At 35.9% G+C, this 16071-nt stretch overlaps 1 protein-coding gene across 22 annotated transcripts; it reads left to right on the forward strand.

Annotated features, from left to right (window-relative positions):
• The first annotated feature begins 327 nt into the window (after positions 1-327).
• CCDC110 (coiled-coil domain containing 110) lies at positions 328-14789 on the forward strand. 22 transcript variants are annotated; one of them, XM_034442880.3, is made up of 6 exons: positions 328-444; positions 1576-1628; positions 5941-6006; positions 7274-7372; positions 8391-10395; positions 14298-14789. In XM_034442880.3, the coding sequence occupies exons 1-6, from the start codon at positions 423-425 to the stop codon at positions 14480-14482; spliced, it is 2430 nt and encodes an 809-aa protein (XP_034298771.1). In that variant the 5' UTR covers positions 328-422; the 3' UTR covers positions 14483-14789. The 22 variants fall into 22 exon arrangements, with proteins under 22 accessions (XP_034298771.1, XP_087730816.1, XP_087730818.1 ...); XM_087874690.1 differs by having other exon boundaries at positions 5941-5997; XM_087874692.1 differs by lacking the exon at positions 14298-14789 and adding an exon at positions 11454-11520.
• Positions 14790-16071: the final 1282 nt, after the last annotated feature.

Consider the following 16071-nt stretch of genomic DNA (forward strand, 5'->3'; position numbering starts at 1 on the left):
CTCCTTCGTGAGCAAGACGTTGGACTAGATGACCTTCCAACTCTGTAACTGTTAACTAACGAAGCCTAGACATCACCATATATGGCTGGGTACAAGTTGGAAAAATACTTTTGATGTAGAAAAGCTCAAGGAAGAGAACAAACAACCCACGCAAATGCTGCAGCTTCGGGCATTAACCTTTATTAAACTTTTATTAATCGGAGAAAACCAGGCCCCATTCAAAACATTTGCGTCCTTCTCGAGGCGACTAAATGCAAGGATTCCGAAGGACAACCAACCGCACCCTTCCGCCCGCCTTATCCCCTCCCTGCGTTTCCAGGGAAACTCGTTGCCAGGCAACGGCAGGTAGCTTTGGGCCGAGTGACGGTTTGCGCATCAGCGTTTGACTGTGAGGAGGTGCGCGTGGGCGGACGCGAGACAAGATGAGAGCCGGATTTCACTCTCGTGAGTTAGACGCGGCGCCGCCTGGTGGGTGAAAAAGCGGGCGAGGGAGTGAGCGGGTGAGGGATTCCTTTCGCTCCAAACGCGGGGCGTCGTTTCATAATCCGGAGGCTGTTGCAGGGACGTGGGGGTGGGGGTTGACCAAGAAGAATCAGCCCACTCTGCGGGAAGGAGAGGAGCTCGTGCTGTCCAGGAGGACGGTAGCTTTTTGGTGCCCAAATCCAGGCAGGGGCTCCAAGTGAGCACGCTCCTTCTCCAGGTGCAGTTGCTACAGATGTGCTTCAGAAGTGATGGGCAAGGCAAGTTTGTTTCTGTCCATCATGGGAGACAGTGTCATGCTTGCCCTCTGTGGGATGATATGTGGATATTTCCCGTTTTATGTCATCACTTACGTGTAGATAATCTACAATTAGAATTACAATTACTACAATTGAATGTCATTTGGGTATTATGCAAAAACAGCAGGCAGGATATAGGCTGCAAAGAAAGACTACAATCAAAGGAATTGTCAGTTGAAGCTAAGTAGCTGGTCTGACTGGTTATGTGTAGAAAGCTAGATTTAGATTGGGCTTGCATAAAAGGTTGTTCTGCCCCTGAACTGTATCTGTTATTGAAATACCCACAGAAAGTGTGTGATTTTTGGTGCATCTACCTAATGGCTGTTTCAGGAAACAATCTAAAAACATGAGAATGAAGACATAAATTGTAGGAGGATTTTTAAAATATATATATATTTAAGCTTATTATCCATCAAAGCAGGAAGTTGCCAAACTCTGGCCAAACTGATATTGTAGTTTGTAATTATGGAACATCCAACACATAGATATATGATGTCAATGAACAGACGGCAAGTTCTGCCTGACATTTATTCCTCCCAATATTAGCCTGATGTATAGTACTAGTGTAAAGTATTAATTCAAAGATATTTCATTCAAACCAATTGGATCTATACAGGAGTAGATCTCAGATCTTGGGAATTATTTTTAATATGCATTTAGCAAACAAAAATTTAAGTACTAAACTTTCTGCGCTGAACTGAGATTTTCTCTGTTTAATGTTCCTTGCAGGCTTCTTTCCTAATATCTAAATTTTCTAAACATTACATATGCAGGATTTGTTCTTTTGATTTTTCAGAAATATTAACTTCAGGAAGAGATGGTCAGCTTCAACCACAATCAACACTGGAAGTAAGCTTACCTCTTTGGAATAGTAAGGACAAAGACTATGTTTTTCTGAACTTCCCTAATCTTGTAGCTACCAAATATGCTTGTTTACAATTCATATATGTTGTTGGTTTGTTTCATATAATTTGACCATGTTCTCTGGGAATTATGGGACATGAAACCAATATAGCTAGACCCCAAAATAGGAAATAACAAAATAATGACTAAAATAGCCAGACATTCTATTTTATCTCTATGCCTTCATGGTGTTTGTGGTGGTGATGGTGGTGGTTTTTATTCTTATTGTTCTGTTCTTTTTTTATATAACTTTTTAGAAGAAAGGCAATTCATATGTAGCAAAAATCAATAAAAAATAGCCTGATGAGAAGATGCTAGTTATAAAATAATTCATAGGTTAGAACTAATAAATTGGCAGCTCTTATACATGTCTATATACTGATTGTTAATTAAAAATGTATAATTCCCTTTCTTCTTTCAAAAAACATCTGCAGAACTTTGCCAAACATAATTTAAAAGTACAACAGATACCAATAACAAACATTTGAAAAACAAGATCCAGCAGCAAAGAGAAGTAATTAAGCAGTAAAAAGCAAAACTGGCAGAACATGGATCCAGAAAAGATTAATCTAGTTAGCACTTTGGTGCAGAGTTCAACATAGCGAGCAAATGCAATAACGGCACAGCAGTTAAAAGATAAGGCTGATTCATTTAGGAAGGCATGCTTAAATATTTCAAAGTTGACTAATAACACTTTCAATTACACTTGTACTGACAGCCAGTCCAGCTGATTCAGTATATTGTAGGGATTGTCTTCAGCACTTTGCCCAAAGCAAAATTCTAGATCCTGCATTTTACATTAAAATGAAAAAGTACTATTTATAAATATAATTAATTATATTTAATTAAATGTATAATTATTGAAATATACATACACTTTTAAAAACAAGGTGTTTTAGGGCTGAGGGAAGCATTGGGGACAAAACTGTCAGTTCTTTTTCATATTTTGAGAGATTTTGGAAGATCAGGGCAGAATAGATGAATTAATTCTAGTAGGAATTTTATTTTAAATTTCATAGTGTTGAATATGTGTGATTTGTTTCCACATCTGGAAGCTGAATGTGTGCAATCCAGGGGTGAAATGCTCCCGATTCGGACCGGATCGCCCAATCCGGTAGCGATGGCGGTGGGTGGTTCAGAGAACCAGTAACAAAAATCCCTGCGCCGCCCCCCCCACCATGCCCAGCTGAGCCACACAATCATCAGAGGCTTTTTTTTTTTTACTTTTAAAAGCATTTTTTCTACAACCTCTTCCGATGAAAAAATGCTTTTAAAAGTAAAAAAAAAAAAAAGCCTCTGATGATCGGGTGGCTCAGCTGGGATCATCAGAGGCTTTTCAAAACATTTTTTTCTGCAACCTCTTGGCCAAAGAGGTGGTAAAAAAATGCTTTGAAAAGTCTCTGACGATCCCAGCTGAGTTCCCTGATCGGCAGAGAGGCATTTCTCTCAGCTGAGTTCCCTGATCTGCAGATCCCAGCTGAGTTCCCTGATCTGCAGAGAGGCATTTTTTAAAAAGCCTCTCTGACCATCCCAGCTGAGTTCCTGATTGGCAGAGAGGCTTTTCAAAGCATTAGAAAAAATGCTTTGAAAAGTTAAAAAAAAATAAATGTTGGCCACGCCCACCCAGTTACATTACCCCCCAAGCCACGCCACAGAACCGGTAGTAACAGATTTTACATTTCACCCCTGGTGCAATCACATTTAAAATAGTCCATTCATAGAGCTGGCAGGTTTTGTAGTTGTACAGCTACTTTGCTTAAATATAATTTTATGTTGCTTATTCTCTTTTTAATAATAATTTTATTAAAGATTGCAATTACAATATAAACCAATACAAGCCAAAAAAAAAAAAGGGGGGGGGGGAAGAAAAAAGAATCTAAAAGCTTGCTATATGAATGGTCTGATAGAATGTTTTATTTGCCATCATCACAGTGGTATCTCCAAGAGTTTTATTTGTTGTCATATCATATATTCCTCCTATTATATGGCCAAGAAGTTCCCGGAGAACTATCCAGCCTTAACATCAAAAAATTTTAAACATAATTCTTTAATACTAAGACTAGAACATCTTAAGATATAAGTGAATTCATTCCATAAATATGTCTCAAGTGGGTAATTAACTACGAGGCAGAGTAATAACTAAATTTACTGTGTGCACTTACCCTAGATAAGTTATTTGAATAACTATATATAGACTGGAAAGGCTTGAGAAAGTTGCTTTGATATTGATAAATGACAATGTGATTTATAACACATACATACATATATACCTGTGTTTTCCCGAAAATAAGACCCAGTCTTATTTTCTTTTAGGCTTGAAAATAAGCACCCGGGCTTGTTTTCAGGGAGGTCTTATTTCTTTTGAGGTGCAGGAGCACAGTCACCTCATGGCAGCTGGGCGTCTTAACTGCAGCCCATGGATCAGCTGAGCCAGTGAGGGCTGGTGAGGCAGAAAGCCCGTCGGAATTGGGGGAGGGTGGCTCTACCCAGCTGGTGATGCTTGAGAAAAGGACAATTCTGGAAGATTGTTGGAAGCGTGTGCTTACGGTAGAAGCAAACCGCAACTGTCCCTTTCAAGCAATCAAGTTTCTGTGCGTGTATGTGTGTGAGAGAGAGAGGCAGACAGACAGACACGATGGAGAGGAGTAACAAGAATTGCAGGCAACGCTGTTTGAAAGGGTTTCCTCTCCGTCGTTTCTCTTCTCTTTTCTCTCTTTCTCTCTCTCTCTCTCTCACACACACACACATACACATTTGATGAGAAACAGTGGAGGGAAACCAGATAAGGGGACTGACCCTTCCCAGCCTCCAACTTGGCACCTGTTCAGGGTGGCAACCCCTCCGAGCATTGGCGGCCAGGATTGGGTCAGAGTCGCCGCCACCACCACCAGACGAGATCAGCAGGCCAGATTCAGTGAGCTGAACGCGCCATGGATGCACTGCCATTGCCTGGGAAGAAAAGAGCACATGGGAGCCCAAAGTCTGGGCCTTGCCAGACTCGGAAGCCAGGGATTCTGCAGGCATCCCAGCCGCGTAAAGGCCACCCAAATTCCTGGCCTGTTCACAACTCGAGTGAGCTGCGCGCAAGAGCGACAGCACTGCCATGAGGTTTGTCATACCGGCGCAGCCTCTTGGAGCAGGACCCTGCAAGGCTTGTTGTGGCGTTGCACTCGTGAATGGAAGCATCACCACAAGCTTCATCACACCAGACAGCTGGCATCCTGCCACTAGAGGAACCTCTCGGGTGCCACCACTCGTGTGCGCAATGCCACAATAAGCCTTGCAGGGTCCTGCGCCAAGAGGCTGCGCTGATGTGACAAACCTCATGGCAAGGCCGCCACTCACATGTGCAACACTACAACAAGCCTTGCAGGGTTTTGGGATACGCTGAAGGCTCGGAATGGAGCTTTTTTGACGAACAGCAGGAAAATGGGGAAGAGGATTTTCCTGCCTGTTATCCTTTCCTCAAGATCAGCAGACTGAGGAAAGGATGGTAGGCAGGAAAATCCCCCTCCCTATTTTCCTGCTGTTCATCAAAAAGACTCGCACATGCAACACTACAAGAAGTCTTGCAGGGTACTGGGATATGGTGAAGGCTTGGGATGGAGTCTTTTTGATGAACAGCAGGAAAATGGGGTGGGATTTTCCTGCCTGTCGTCCTTTTCTCAAGCTCAGCACACACAGACATCCCAAAAAGGCTCCATCCAGAGCCTTCCGCGTTGCAATCCTGGGATGTGCGTTTTTTTCTCAAGCGACATTTGATTGCTTGAAAGGGACAGGCTGTGCCCGGAGGGAAGGAACGAGAGGCAGCTCCTGGCCCTGCTGGCTCAACTGATCTGCGGGCCCTGATTAAGGGGCTGAGCAGCCATTAGGTGACCAGGGAAGGGAAGGGCTGCCTCCTGTGCTGGCCACACCCACCCCTTTCACTAATGCTTATTTTTGGGGTAGGTTGTATTTTCTGGGAAACATGATGTACACACACACACACACACACACACACACACTCATAGATACCCCCTCCCCACCACACACAAATTATTCTTTTTAGTGTTTTTCTTTTTTCTATCTGCAGTCTTCTCCATAACTATCTAGAGGTAATCTCATTGAGCTCAGTAGAAGGCTTTAGAACAAAAATGATATATGCTGTGTCAATTCACTCAGTCTTCTTGAGAACTAGAACAAAACAGGATTACAGGTTTCTGTAAGGAAAGAGGAGAGACACTCCCAGCTGAATATTACCTATTTTTACAACTTGTAGATCTTACAACAGCAACTGGAATCATTTCAAACGCTTCAACAGCAAACTTTAGAGAATGTAAGCATGGTAAGAGTGCTTCATAAATACTCATGAAATAAGGAAAGAGTATGTGATAATTTATTTTTAATAAGAAGTGAATTGAAAAAACAATAAACATATGTAATCAATTTCATATATACACGTCAATACAGGGTGAGAAATCCCAAGAATTCTTCTAAATTGTTATGTTCTTGTACTGTACTTGGAGTTGCCTTTCCCCTCCCTGCTTTCTTCCATTGCAAATTCAATCTTTCTTTAAAAAAGTAATTACTCAGGAGGGAGGTGAATTACAGGTTTCCTCATATCTCCAAAATGGATTGCCATACCAGGTTATACTGAGAGGAAGTCAAATATGTGTCTAAAATCTTGATATTATTGAAAGGTGACCCTGAAAAGATATGGAACAAAGTTCACTTTCTTTACAGTACCCTGATTTTTGTTTTCTTTTCTTTTGTTTTCTTAGATCAAATACATTGGTGAATCAAGACTAATTTCTACCTTAGAATTTCTACCTTTCTAATTTTTACTTTATCATATCAGTCAGTCAGATTCCTATATATAAAAGCCACAACCAGATCATGAGCATAATTGATCACAGCTTTCTCTAAATTATTTTGTTTTCTCAAGACTCTTCTAATAACCATCTGGCACTGAACTGCCCGTTTCTAAATAAGGAGTAACCCATAGCCCCTTAGCCTGAAGCAGATGGCAAAAGGAAATGGAATTCAAAACATGTAAAGCATTTGAAAGAGGAACCAGGCCAAGTCTGCTAAGGCAAAAAAGAAAAGAAAAAAAACCCCTCTCTTTCTCAAAGCATTAAAGTTACCACTTTGTCCTGGAAGAGCAGAGCAGTTCCTTCAAAGACTTCTTCATGTACATGTTGTACATATACAACATGTACATGTGCACTCACTGGTGGTCCCACCAGAGCTGTTCTCTATTTCCAAGACTTCGCACTCTTATCAAGTATAGTTAGTACAGAAGAATAGAAGTGCAGAAGCTAGAAAAAATGTGGTTTTATTCAGGAAGAGTTTTTATATGTTATGTTTATGAATTTATTGTTAAACATATTAAGCTGTACATAGATTATATTGTGTAGTCAGAAATATCACTACTGTCCATCCAATAGAGCATCAGATAATTTCTTCAAGGCTGAGTCTTTCCGAATTTACTTTTACTTTTACTTTTAAATTGGCAGAGTTAAACAAAAATGCATATCAGAATACTTTACAATCATAATTCAAATAGTAAAAAGAATTCAGGATAGTTTAATTGTTTATTTGTGTTTATTCAGGTTCAAACTGAAATTCATGATATACTTAATAAAAATCTAACTGATATGAAAAGTCCAGACAATTTACATTTTCCCACCACATCTATCAACATTACTACGGTATGCTCCTTTTTTTTTCTTACTAGTAAATACTTTGTGGTATTAAAAGCTGTGTACTGTTGCTCTGGGAAAACTATGAATCAAACTTTTTTTATTGGAATCATTCATCCATCATTTTTAATCCAAACAAGCATTTTTATGTAGAATGTAGTTCTATATAATACCTTGTAGCATAATGTTTTGAATTGTCCTGAACAATCTTTTTCATGTCTTTTACTCTGGTTCTGGCAGCCTAATAATTACAAAGGTTAATATATTGCTCATTATTTATGTAGTTAATTTGTCTCTTTAAATCACTATGTATTAGTATGAGCCCTGTGAATAATACAAATGACTACTATTATAGGTGCTACCACCTGATACCTTCCTGGAATATTGATAAGGCCTGCTCAGCATAAGATTCCAGAGGGTGCTTGGTCAACATTAAAGAAATGTTATTCTGTTAAATCTCAGTAGATGTTAGTGTGCATAATAACTGAAGAAGAAACTTCTGGGAACCAATATGAGCCACTTGTTTTAAGGAAGAGATGTATGTGTGTAAAAAAACAAGGGGAAAATTAAGCAAACTGACTGAAACTAGTTCTTCCAAGAATTAAACAAAACACTCTTTAATTATATTTTGTGATACAATCATCACTAACTATATTGGGGGAAAAGAGTAGCTGATTCAATCTTTTCCGTAAAACCATTAGACATCAGGAAAAATGATGTAACAGTAAAAGAGCAGTTCACCAATAGAACAATCAGCCTCAAAATGAAGTTTAACAAACTATAGTACTTGGGTTATACTCTGTACTTAAAAAACTAGAGAAAAGCACCATAATTTTAAATAGTTTAAATTATTATTAGTAAGTATACAGATAATTGGAAAAAGGCATAATCCTCATACTTTTATGTATTTTTTGCAAGGGGAGAAATTTTAAAAGCAGCTATTGTCTCCAACCTATCAGCTTTACTGAGCCTTGTTTCTTAAGCACTGAATAGTCTTCTGATACGCTACTTTTCCCATTTGTTTCAGCCAAGAGAATATCAAGAAGCTCTTTATTTTAAGAAGCAGCTTCATCCTGATAAGAAATCTGATACCAGTCATGGCTCAGAAAACAAATTCAGCTCTGAATTTAAAAACAGGATTCTAAACAAATACAAAGCCACTGGAATATCAGAAAACCATACCCAAGAATCAAGGAACAAAGCTGTTCTGTCTTTAAATAACGATGATGACATTAAGAATTTTGCCAACAGCACTTTTTCTCCATCGTACATTGGTTTGGGCTCAGAAAAGATGCCACATCTTAAATTATTAAAAAAATACAATGAACACAAACCCTCCACAGTATTCCATAACTATGAAAGGGAAGAATCTTTAGCAGACAATGTAAGTCCTTTCAAAGATTTAAAAGAGGAAGATAAAAAGGCTAGTAGACATGAATTGTCACATATCCTTGAACTTCAGAACTCTAACAATGTCTGTGGCAAAGACAATGATTCTGGTTATTTATCAGAACAGGATTTAATAGAAAAAATAGTAGATATGTCAAATTATGATTTTAAATTGAGGAGGTTTTCAGAACTGGGAGGCTCAACAGATGAGTTTCAAACAGTTACTGCCTCATCTTCAGAAAATTATCAAAGTACATTGAAAACAGCAGGCAAGGACAAATATAAGAATAAAGAACATCTCTTGAAAGATAGTGCAACTGACAAATTGCAGATAAATCTGTTCTCCAAAGTGCTAAAAAAAAATGAAACACAGCTGCTTAAATCAAATCAAGAGTTACAAAACTATATGGATCTGGAATTTTCTGATATAAATTCTGTACCTGATGATTATGCTGAAAGCCGTAGACTTCTACACTTGCCCTTGGGAGAGTCTGACTATTGTCAGAAAAAAGAGATGATTCTACATGAAGACATGAAGATTCAAATGAAACCTCTTGCTGATGTTATACAGTGTCTGACAGAGCAAAATTCAAAATATCAGAATCAAATTAAGGAATTGCATGATGAAAATAATAACCTTCAAGGGAAATTAGTTAAATCAGAGGGAGACAGCAAGGAATGCCTGAAAGAATTAAAGCGATTACTGAAGAAATGCAAAGAACTTCAACAGCAAAAGTTAGCACTGGAAGAAAAGCAGGACCAGCTATATGATCAAAATCAGCGGATAATGAGAGATGTAAATTATTTTCAGAAGAAAGATCAAAAAGCCCAGGAAAGTTTGGCTATTTTCTCAAAAGAAAAAAGTAATCTCATTGCAACCTTAGGATCTTTGGAAAATAAAGTTTTAGTACTTCAAGAAGAAAAAAAGACATTGGGAGATGAAATCTGCCAACTTAAAGAAGAAAAACAATTGTTAGGAAAAGAGCTTGGACAAAAACAGAATGAGATACAAAAAATGAAAGAAAATGAGAAGATTGCAGTATCAGATATGGAAGCTGTTCTTAGGATGTTACAGTCATTTAAAGATGAAAAACTGAATTGTGATAAAACATTACATGTGGCACTGAGTTCTCAAAAAGTGCTGGAGAAAGAACTCCAGGATGCCCAGACAGACAGAGCTCAAGTTGAGGAAAAGCTTCTAACTGAACGTAAAAATGCAAAAATAGAAAGTGGAGTTTTGAAAACTACTTTATCCAATACTGAAAGAGAATGTGACCGACTAAGAACCATGATAACTACCATTACAGAAGACAACAAGGTTCTCAAGAAGCAGCTGAATGAATTTAAACAGGAAACCTATGAATGTAAGCATAAAATAAGACAACTGAGTGAAACGCTCTTACTAAAAGAAAATGTAACACGTTCTATAGAGAATGAAAGAGATGCACTGAGGTTTGAAGCACAGCGTCTTCAAAAGAACAATGCTAACCTCAAAGAGCAAGTTACTACTTTGGCCAATGAACAATATAAGCAAGAGTGCAAATCTAGAAGCCAAAAGAAAAATGATTTCTCTCTAGATTCTACTCAAATTTGTGAAGAAATATCTAGGTATCAACATATTTCTTTAATGCGCGATCTACCAGGTAAGTTTTGTTATCTGATATATATTTTAAGAGCCCTCATGACATAGTGGTTAAAGTGTAGTATTGCAGGCAAACTCTGCCCACAGCCTGGAGTTTGATCCTGACAGAATTCAAGGTTGACTCACCCTTTCATTCTTCTGAGGTCTGGAAAATGAGGACCCAAATTGTTGGAGGCAATATGCTGACATTGTAAACTACCCAGAGAGTGCTGTAAAGCACTATGGGCTGATATATAAGCCTAAGTGCCATTGCTAAAAATCTATTTTAAATTCTTAGTTAAATTAATTTGAATAATTAATTAATTAGTTTGATTTAAATGATTATTAAATTAAGTATTAACAAATTGTACTTATCTGAAGAATACAGTACTTAAACTATAACTGTGAGGAAACCAATGCCAATATTAATATATCAAGCTGAAGGGACTCAGCATCGTATTCAGCAGAGCCTTTTTCATTCATATGCGTACATTGCATATGCATACAAGCATATGCATGCTTAACGTTTTTCTGTTCTGACACATACAAATGTACACGCAAATCAAGGTGAACCAACCATGACCTTTAGTGGGAAATTTAGCCAGGTACTACTCTCCTTTAGCCAGGCAGATAGATGGGTATGAAGATTTTAGGGACTCTTTTCTGCAAACTTTCACACTTATTTTTGTGTATGTCCAATATTGAGAACTGAGAATATAAGTATATTCATATTGACCTTTTTCTATATATCATTTTATATATCTATATTTTAAATTAGGGAAGTGAAGTTTTCACAAAAGTAACCAATAGATATTTTGTAAGAGATTTCTAAAGCTCTAGTTCTACTTAAATTTACAGTTCTGGCAAGGAAAGAGTTTTAGATGATCTACTGAACTGAATGTGGAATTAGGCCATGTATTTTAATCATTAGAAGGCATGCGAATATAACTGAGAACTATTGTTTAGAAATAAACATTCATAGCTCAGATAACATTTTAGCACTATTGCTGTATAGATTTGTTGCTATCACAAATTGCCTCCTTTGATTTTGTTTGTAAAGAAAACTGTCTTTTTTTCTAGGCAGCTCCAGGCAAACTCCATCAATCAATTCTTCAAAGACACTATAATAAAACATCTTTGAAACCTGTTTAAAACTCTTATCTAATTACTACCACTTTTCTTTAAGCTTTATGGTAACTTTTGAAATAATATTCCATATATATATTAGATTAGATTAGATTAAAATTCTTTATTGGCCAAGTGTGATTAGACACACAAGGAATTTGTCTTTGGTACATATGCTCTCGGTGTACATAAAAAGAAAAGATGCATTCGTCTAGAATCATAAGGTACAACACTTAATGATAGTCATAGGGTACAAATAAGCAAACAAATTATTATAGGAAACAATATAAATCGTAAGAATACAAGCAACAAAGTTACAGTCATACAGTCGTAAGTGGGAGGAAATGGGAGATAGGAATGATGAGAAGATTAATAGTAAATGCAGATTTAGTGAATAGTTTGACAGTGTTGAGGGAATTATTTGTTTAGCAGGGTGATGGGGTTTGGGAAAAAAATGTTCTTATGACTAGTTGTTCTGGTGTGCAATGCTATATAGCGTCATTTTGAGGATAGGAGTTGAAACAATTTATGTCCAGGATGCCAGGGGTCTGTAAATATTGTGCAGTATACAGGTCCTCAATGGAAGGCAGGTTGGTAGAATTGTTTTTTCTGCAGTTATGATGGACAGGCAGAAGCTAAGCCTTCTTGTATCAAATCCTAGTAACTCTTTGAAGAAAGCCAAAATATTATTACTTTTCTAAATATTGTATCAGATACAATATTTCTAATGTATCAAAGATATCTTTGCCAAAAAAGTTTATATTATATCATATGAGAGCATTGTAGATCTTCCAGTAGCTCTATCCAATTAATTGATGCTCAGTTTAACTAACAGATAATAATATGCTCATAACTGATGAAAATATTTTCTACAGAATCCTTTTCATGACCACTGAAAAGTGAGTCCTATTGAGTTTCATGGGACATAGTTCTACATACATGTGCATAAAAATCAAGTTTGTTGCTAAAGCTAAAACATTTATTGCATTGACTGAATAGGCATTTTGTTAAAGGCAGAAATTATCTAGAAAAGGTGGATGAAACTTTGATTCCAAAATTTGATTCAGTAACAATTCAATCAAAGGAAACTACTTCAGTTTTCTGAATTAAAAAATAAATAAATCACTGAAAATTTTGAACTACCTAGTCCTAGATGCAGCTACACATGCTCAAAAACAGAATGTTTCAGATTCAAAAATCCAAATTGAATCAGTTATTTATTATGAATCATCATCTGAATCAATCTAAATGTGTTATTTTTTATAAAAAGTTTTTTATTAAATAAACATTAAAAACATTGGATACGGTGTGACCGTCCCAGTTTTGTCATTTCCATACATATTTTTAACATAACAACAAATATAATTACTACTTATCATACATTGCTATTTTGATCTTATAACCATATCCCTTGTCCTCATTTATATCTTTATCTAAATATTATCCACTTTCTATTCTACAAATCCTAAATCTTTTCTTCTCCGACTCTTTTTCCTCCTTTTCAACCATTGATACAATTCGTTCCGTATTTCAAAGTATTCTGTCTCACCCTTGTTTTTAATTTCAGCCTGTCCATTTCGGCACAGACCAATATTTTCTTTATTATTTCTTCTTCCAGGGGGATTTCTTCATTTTTTCCAATTTGAAATACCTCTAAACCAAAAAAGATATTTCTCCTCTCAATCTTCCTTTCTCCCCCAATTATATTCCTTGCTCTTTTTCTGCTCTATAATGTGCTGGATTGAGTACAACCTTCATAAATATACTGTGGGAGTATAGAAGGCCTTATCTCCTTGCGCTTTACAGTAGCTGAATACAGTCTGTCTAATTTCCATTGCCCAGGGCACTCATTCATCCCCTGCCTTATTCTTATGACATGAAAGTGAGAGGTGAGGTTTTCTCTATCTCCACTCTCTTGTATAATTGTCTTTTGGGTTTCAGAGAGGTAGAGGGAAGTTTCCATATCTCACAATGTAGTAAGTCAAAGCAGAACTAAACACCTGTGTTCCAAAATTTAAGGATATTTTTCTGTAAATGCTGAAGGGCATATTACAATTACAACAAATTATTTATACTCTTCAAGAAAAAATTAAATTCATGTTCAAATCTGAAGGACTGAAAATTTGAACATGTTCAAATCAGGACCATTTCACATTTAAATAGGAAACTAGTTCAGCTTGCAATGCTATACATGTTCCTAAGAATAAATACCATTGAATTCTAGGTTTTAAATTAAAGTACATGCAAAGAACTATCTTGAAAGAATATTGGACAGAAGTATAGATACGAAAGGATTAATTTTTAGTAGAAAGTTAACATAAAAGACTATGATCTACTTTTAATTTTGATTTTCTAAATAATGGAAAAAAGATTTTACATCATTCTATTAATTTTCATATATAAATTTCAAATTTTGAATGATCTCGTAGAGACTGGAACATTGCCATCAGCAGCTACCACTTTTTATCATCAATGTACTCTTATTTAAGGGACTTTACACAAGTATATTTTGTGAATATTGTTTATTTGTATCTTTCAAGGGCAACCTCTGGTCATTAATGTCTTCTATAAATTAAGAACTAAGAGCACGCAATGATCCTTAAGTTACATAATATTAGACTTTCTGCATACTACATGAAAGCTACTTAGGAATACATTCTCAAGACATCTTTGTGTTATCCTTTACCTAGGGAAAACTTATTCTATATTCTAAGGTCTATATAGAAATCACGTCTAGATAGCAATTTCCTTAGAACTTAATTTGTTTTAACTACTTTCCCAACATTTCCAATTTGCTAGAGTATGGAAAGATTGCTGAAATCCAAACGACGCTGGAAGAAGAACTCAGTATAGAGACAAGTCACGGCAAAGTCAAGAATCACTATAGTACTTTTACAATCAGCTGTTCCAATGCCATTACTGGTGTCTTGGACTTTCCTGTTATTGTGTGGAAGAAATGCAGTATTTTTTGCTCTGCTCCTTAATGCTTTGAAATTCTGAACAAAGACATTAAGAAAGAAATATATTTCTGACTGTTCAATTTAAGAACTCAACTCAAGAATAACTATTGGATTAAGAATAACTTGGATTAACTATCATAAATTAAACAATCACAAAAGCAGAAATTAATATGTGGTTTTAAATGGGTAAGAGGATCTCATTCATGTATGTATATATAAATATACAATAGAAGAAATAGCATTTCTGATAAAATTGAAATTCAACTAATGTATTCAAATTTAAACCAACCTACATTTAAACCTCTTTAAATAAAGAATGATTTCTCCTTAATGTTGTTATATGTTATTATTTTAATAGTTAGAGCAAAACAAATTTAAAAAAGACAAATGTAATTAGGTTTGTTATTCAAACATCTTGATTAATCGTATGAGTTTTAATCAATGAAAAGTACCTATGCATTAATTACAAAAAAACAGTTATATTTTAGATCATTATTTTTTCCACAGGAAGAATGTTATATTTATGCTAATGGATGCCAACTAAATTCTTGTATCAATGAAATATATAAACCACTAGCAATATTTCAGTCAGAAATATTATTTTAAAATAATTATAAGCACTTTAACCTATCAATAATTGTATAAATAGCCCAATTCTGTACTACTATGTTTAAGAGATAATCCCACTAAAGTCCTGAAACTCAAATTTCATTGTATTCTCTTCAAAGCTGGCAACATCTTGTCCCTAGATTGGAATGAGAATGTAACAGTCATAGGTAATCATTCAGCGCGAGCATGCGCGCGCGCGCACACACACACAGACATATCTTGCAATGATTTCAATGGGTTTACTTCCACATGAGCACAGGCTTTAACTTTAACATAGAAAAATGTTATGTTGAATCAGAAACGCTTCAGCAATCTAGCATCCTATTTTTTACAGCAAACAATCAGCCAGCAAAAATGCTCATTAGTATGAAAGAAAGGGAACAGTTCTCCCCTCTATGCTTCCCAAAACTGGTATTTGGAGACAGATAACTCTTATTTGTTATCTAGAGATAAAATACAGACACAATGACTAAAACTGATTTTTTAGTTCTTTTCATTTTCATCACAAAGTCTGGGATTTGATAACTCACTGGATGACTTTTATTGCACATTATTGGGAGGCAGCAAAAAGAAAACTTGGGTCTTTTCACCCACTGTAAAGCTTTAGAAGCTCTAAATTGGGAAAGGAGGTTAGCAAGTCTAATTCCAGACAGTGATACTATGAAGTTAAATTCTCAGCTTTCATTTTAAATGTCTGAAGAATATTTCAATTCAGAGTTGCCTAGGTTATTAGTAATTTTCATTCGAGAGCAATTACAATTCAGAGAAGTTTGTTTTAATAGAGCAATTATTTAATAACTATGTTCAGATTTTTAAAAAAGACAGGACAATTATAAATAATAGTATTTGTTCTTTTCATGGCTGAAAAAAAAACTCACCAAAAAAAAACGAACACTATCCAATATACACAATGTAAATAACTTATCTAAATTAATTTTATATATATCATCAATAACTATACTATCAATTATAAAATGAAGGCAGATAGCTATATCTGACACATC

This window comes from Pantherophis guttatus, chromosome 8 (genome assembly GCF_059756535.1).
Source record: "Pantherophis guttatus breed Tessera chromosome 8, ASM5975653v1, whole genome shotgun sequence".
NCBI lineage: Eukaryota > Metazoa > Chordata > Lepidosauria > Squamata > Colubridae > Pantherophis > Pantherophis guttatus.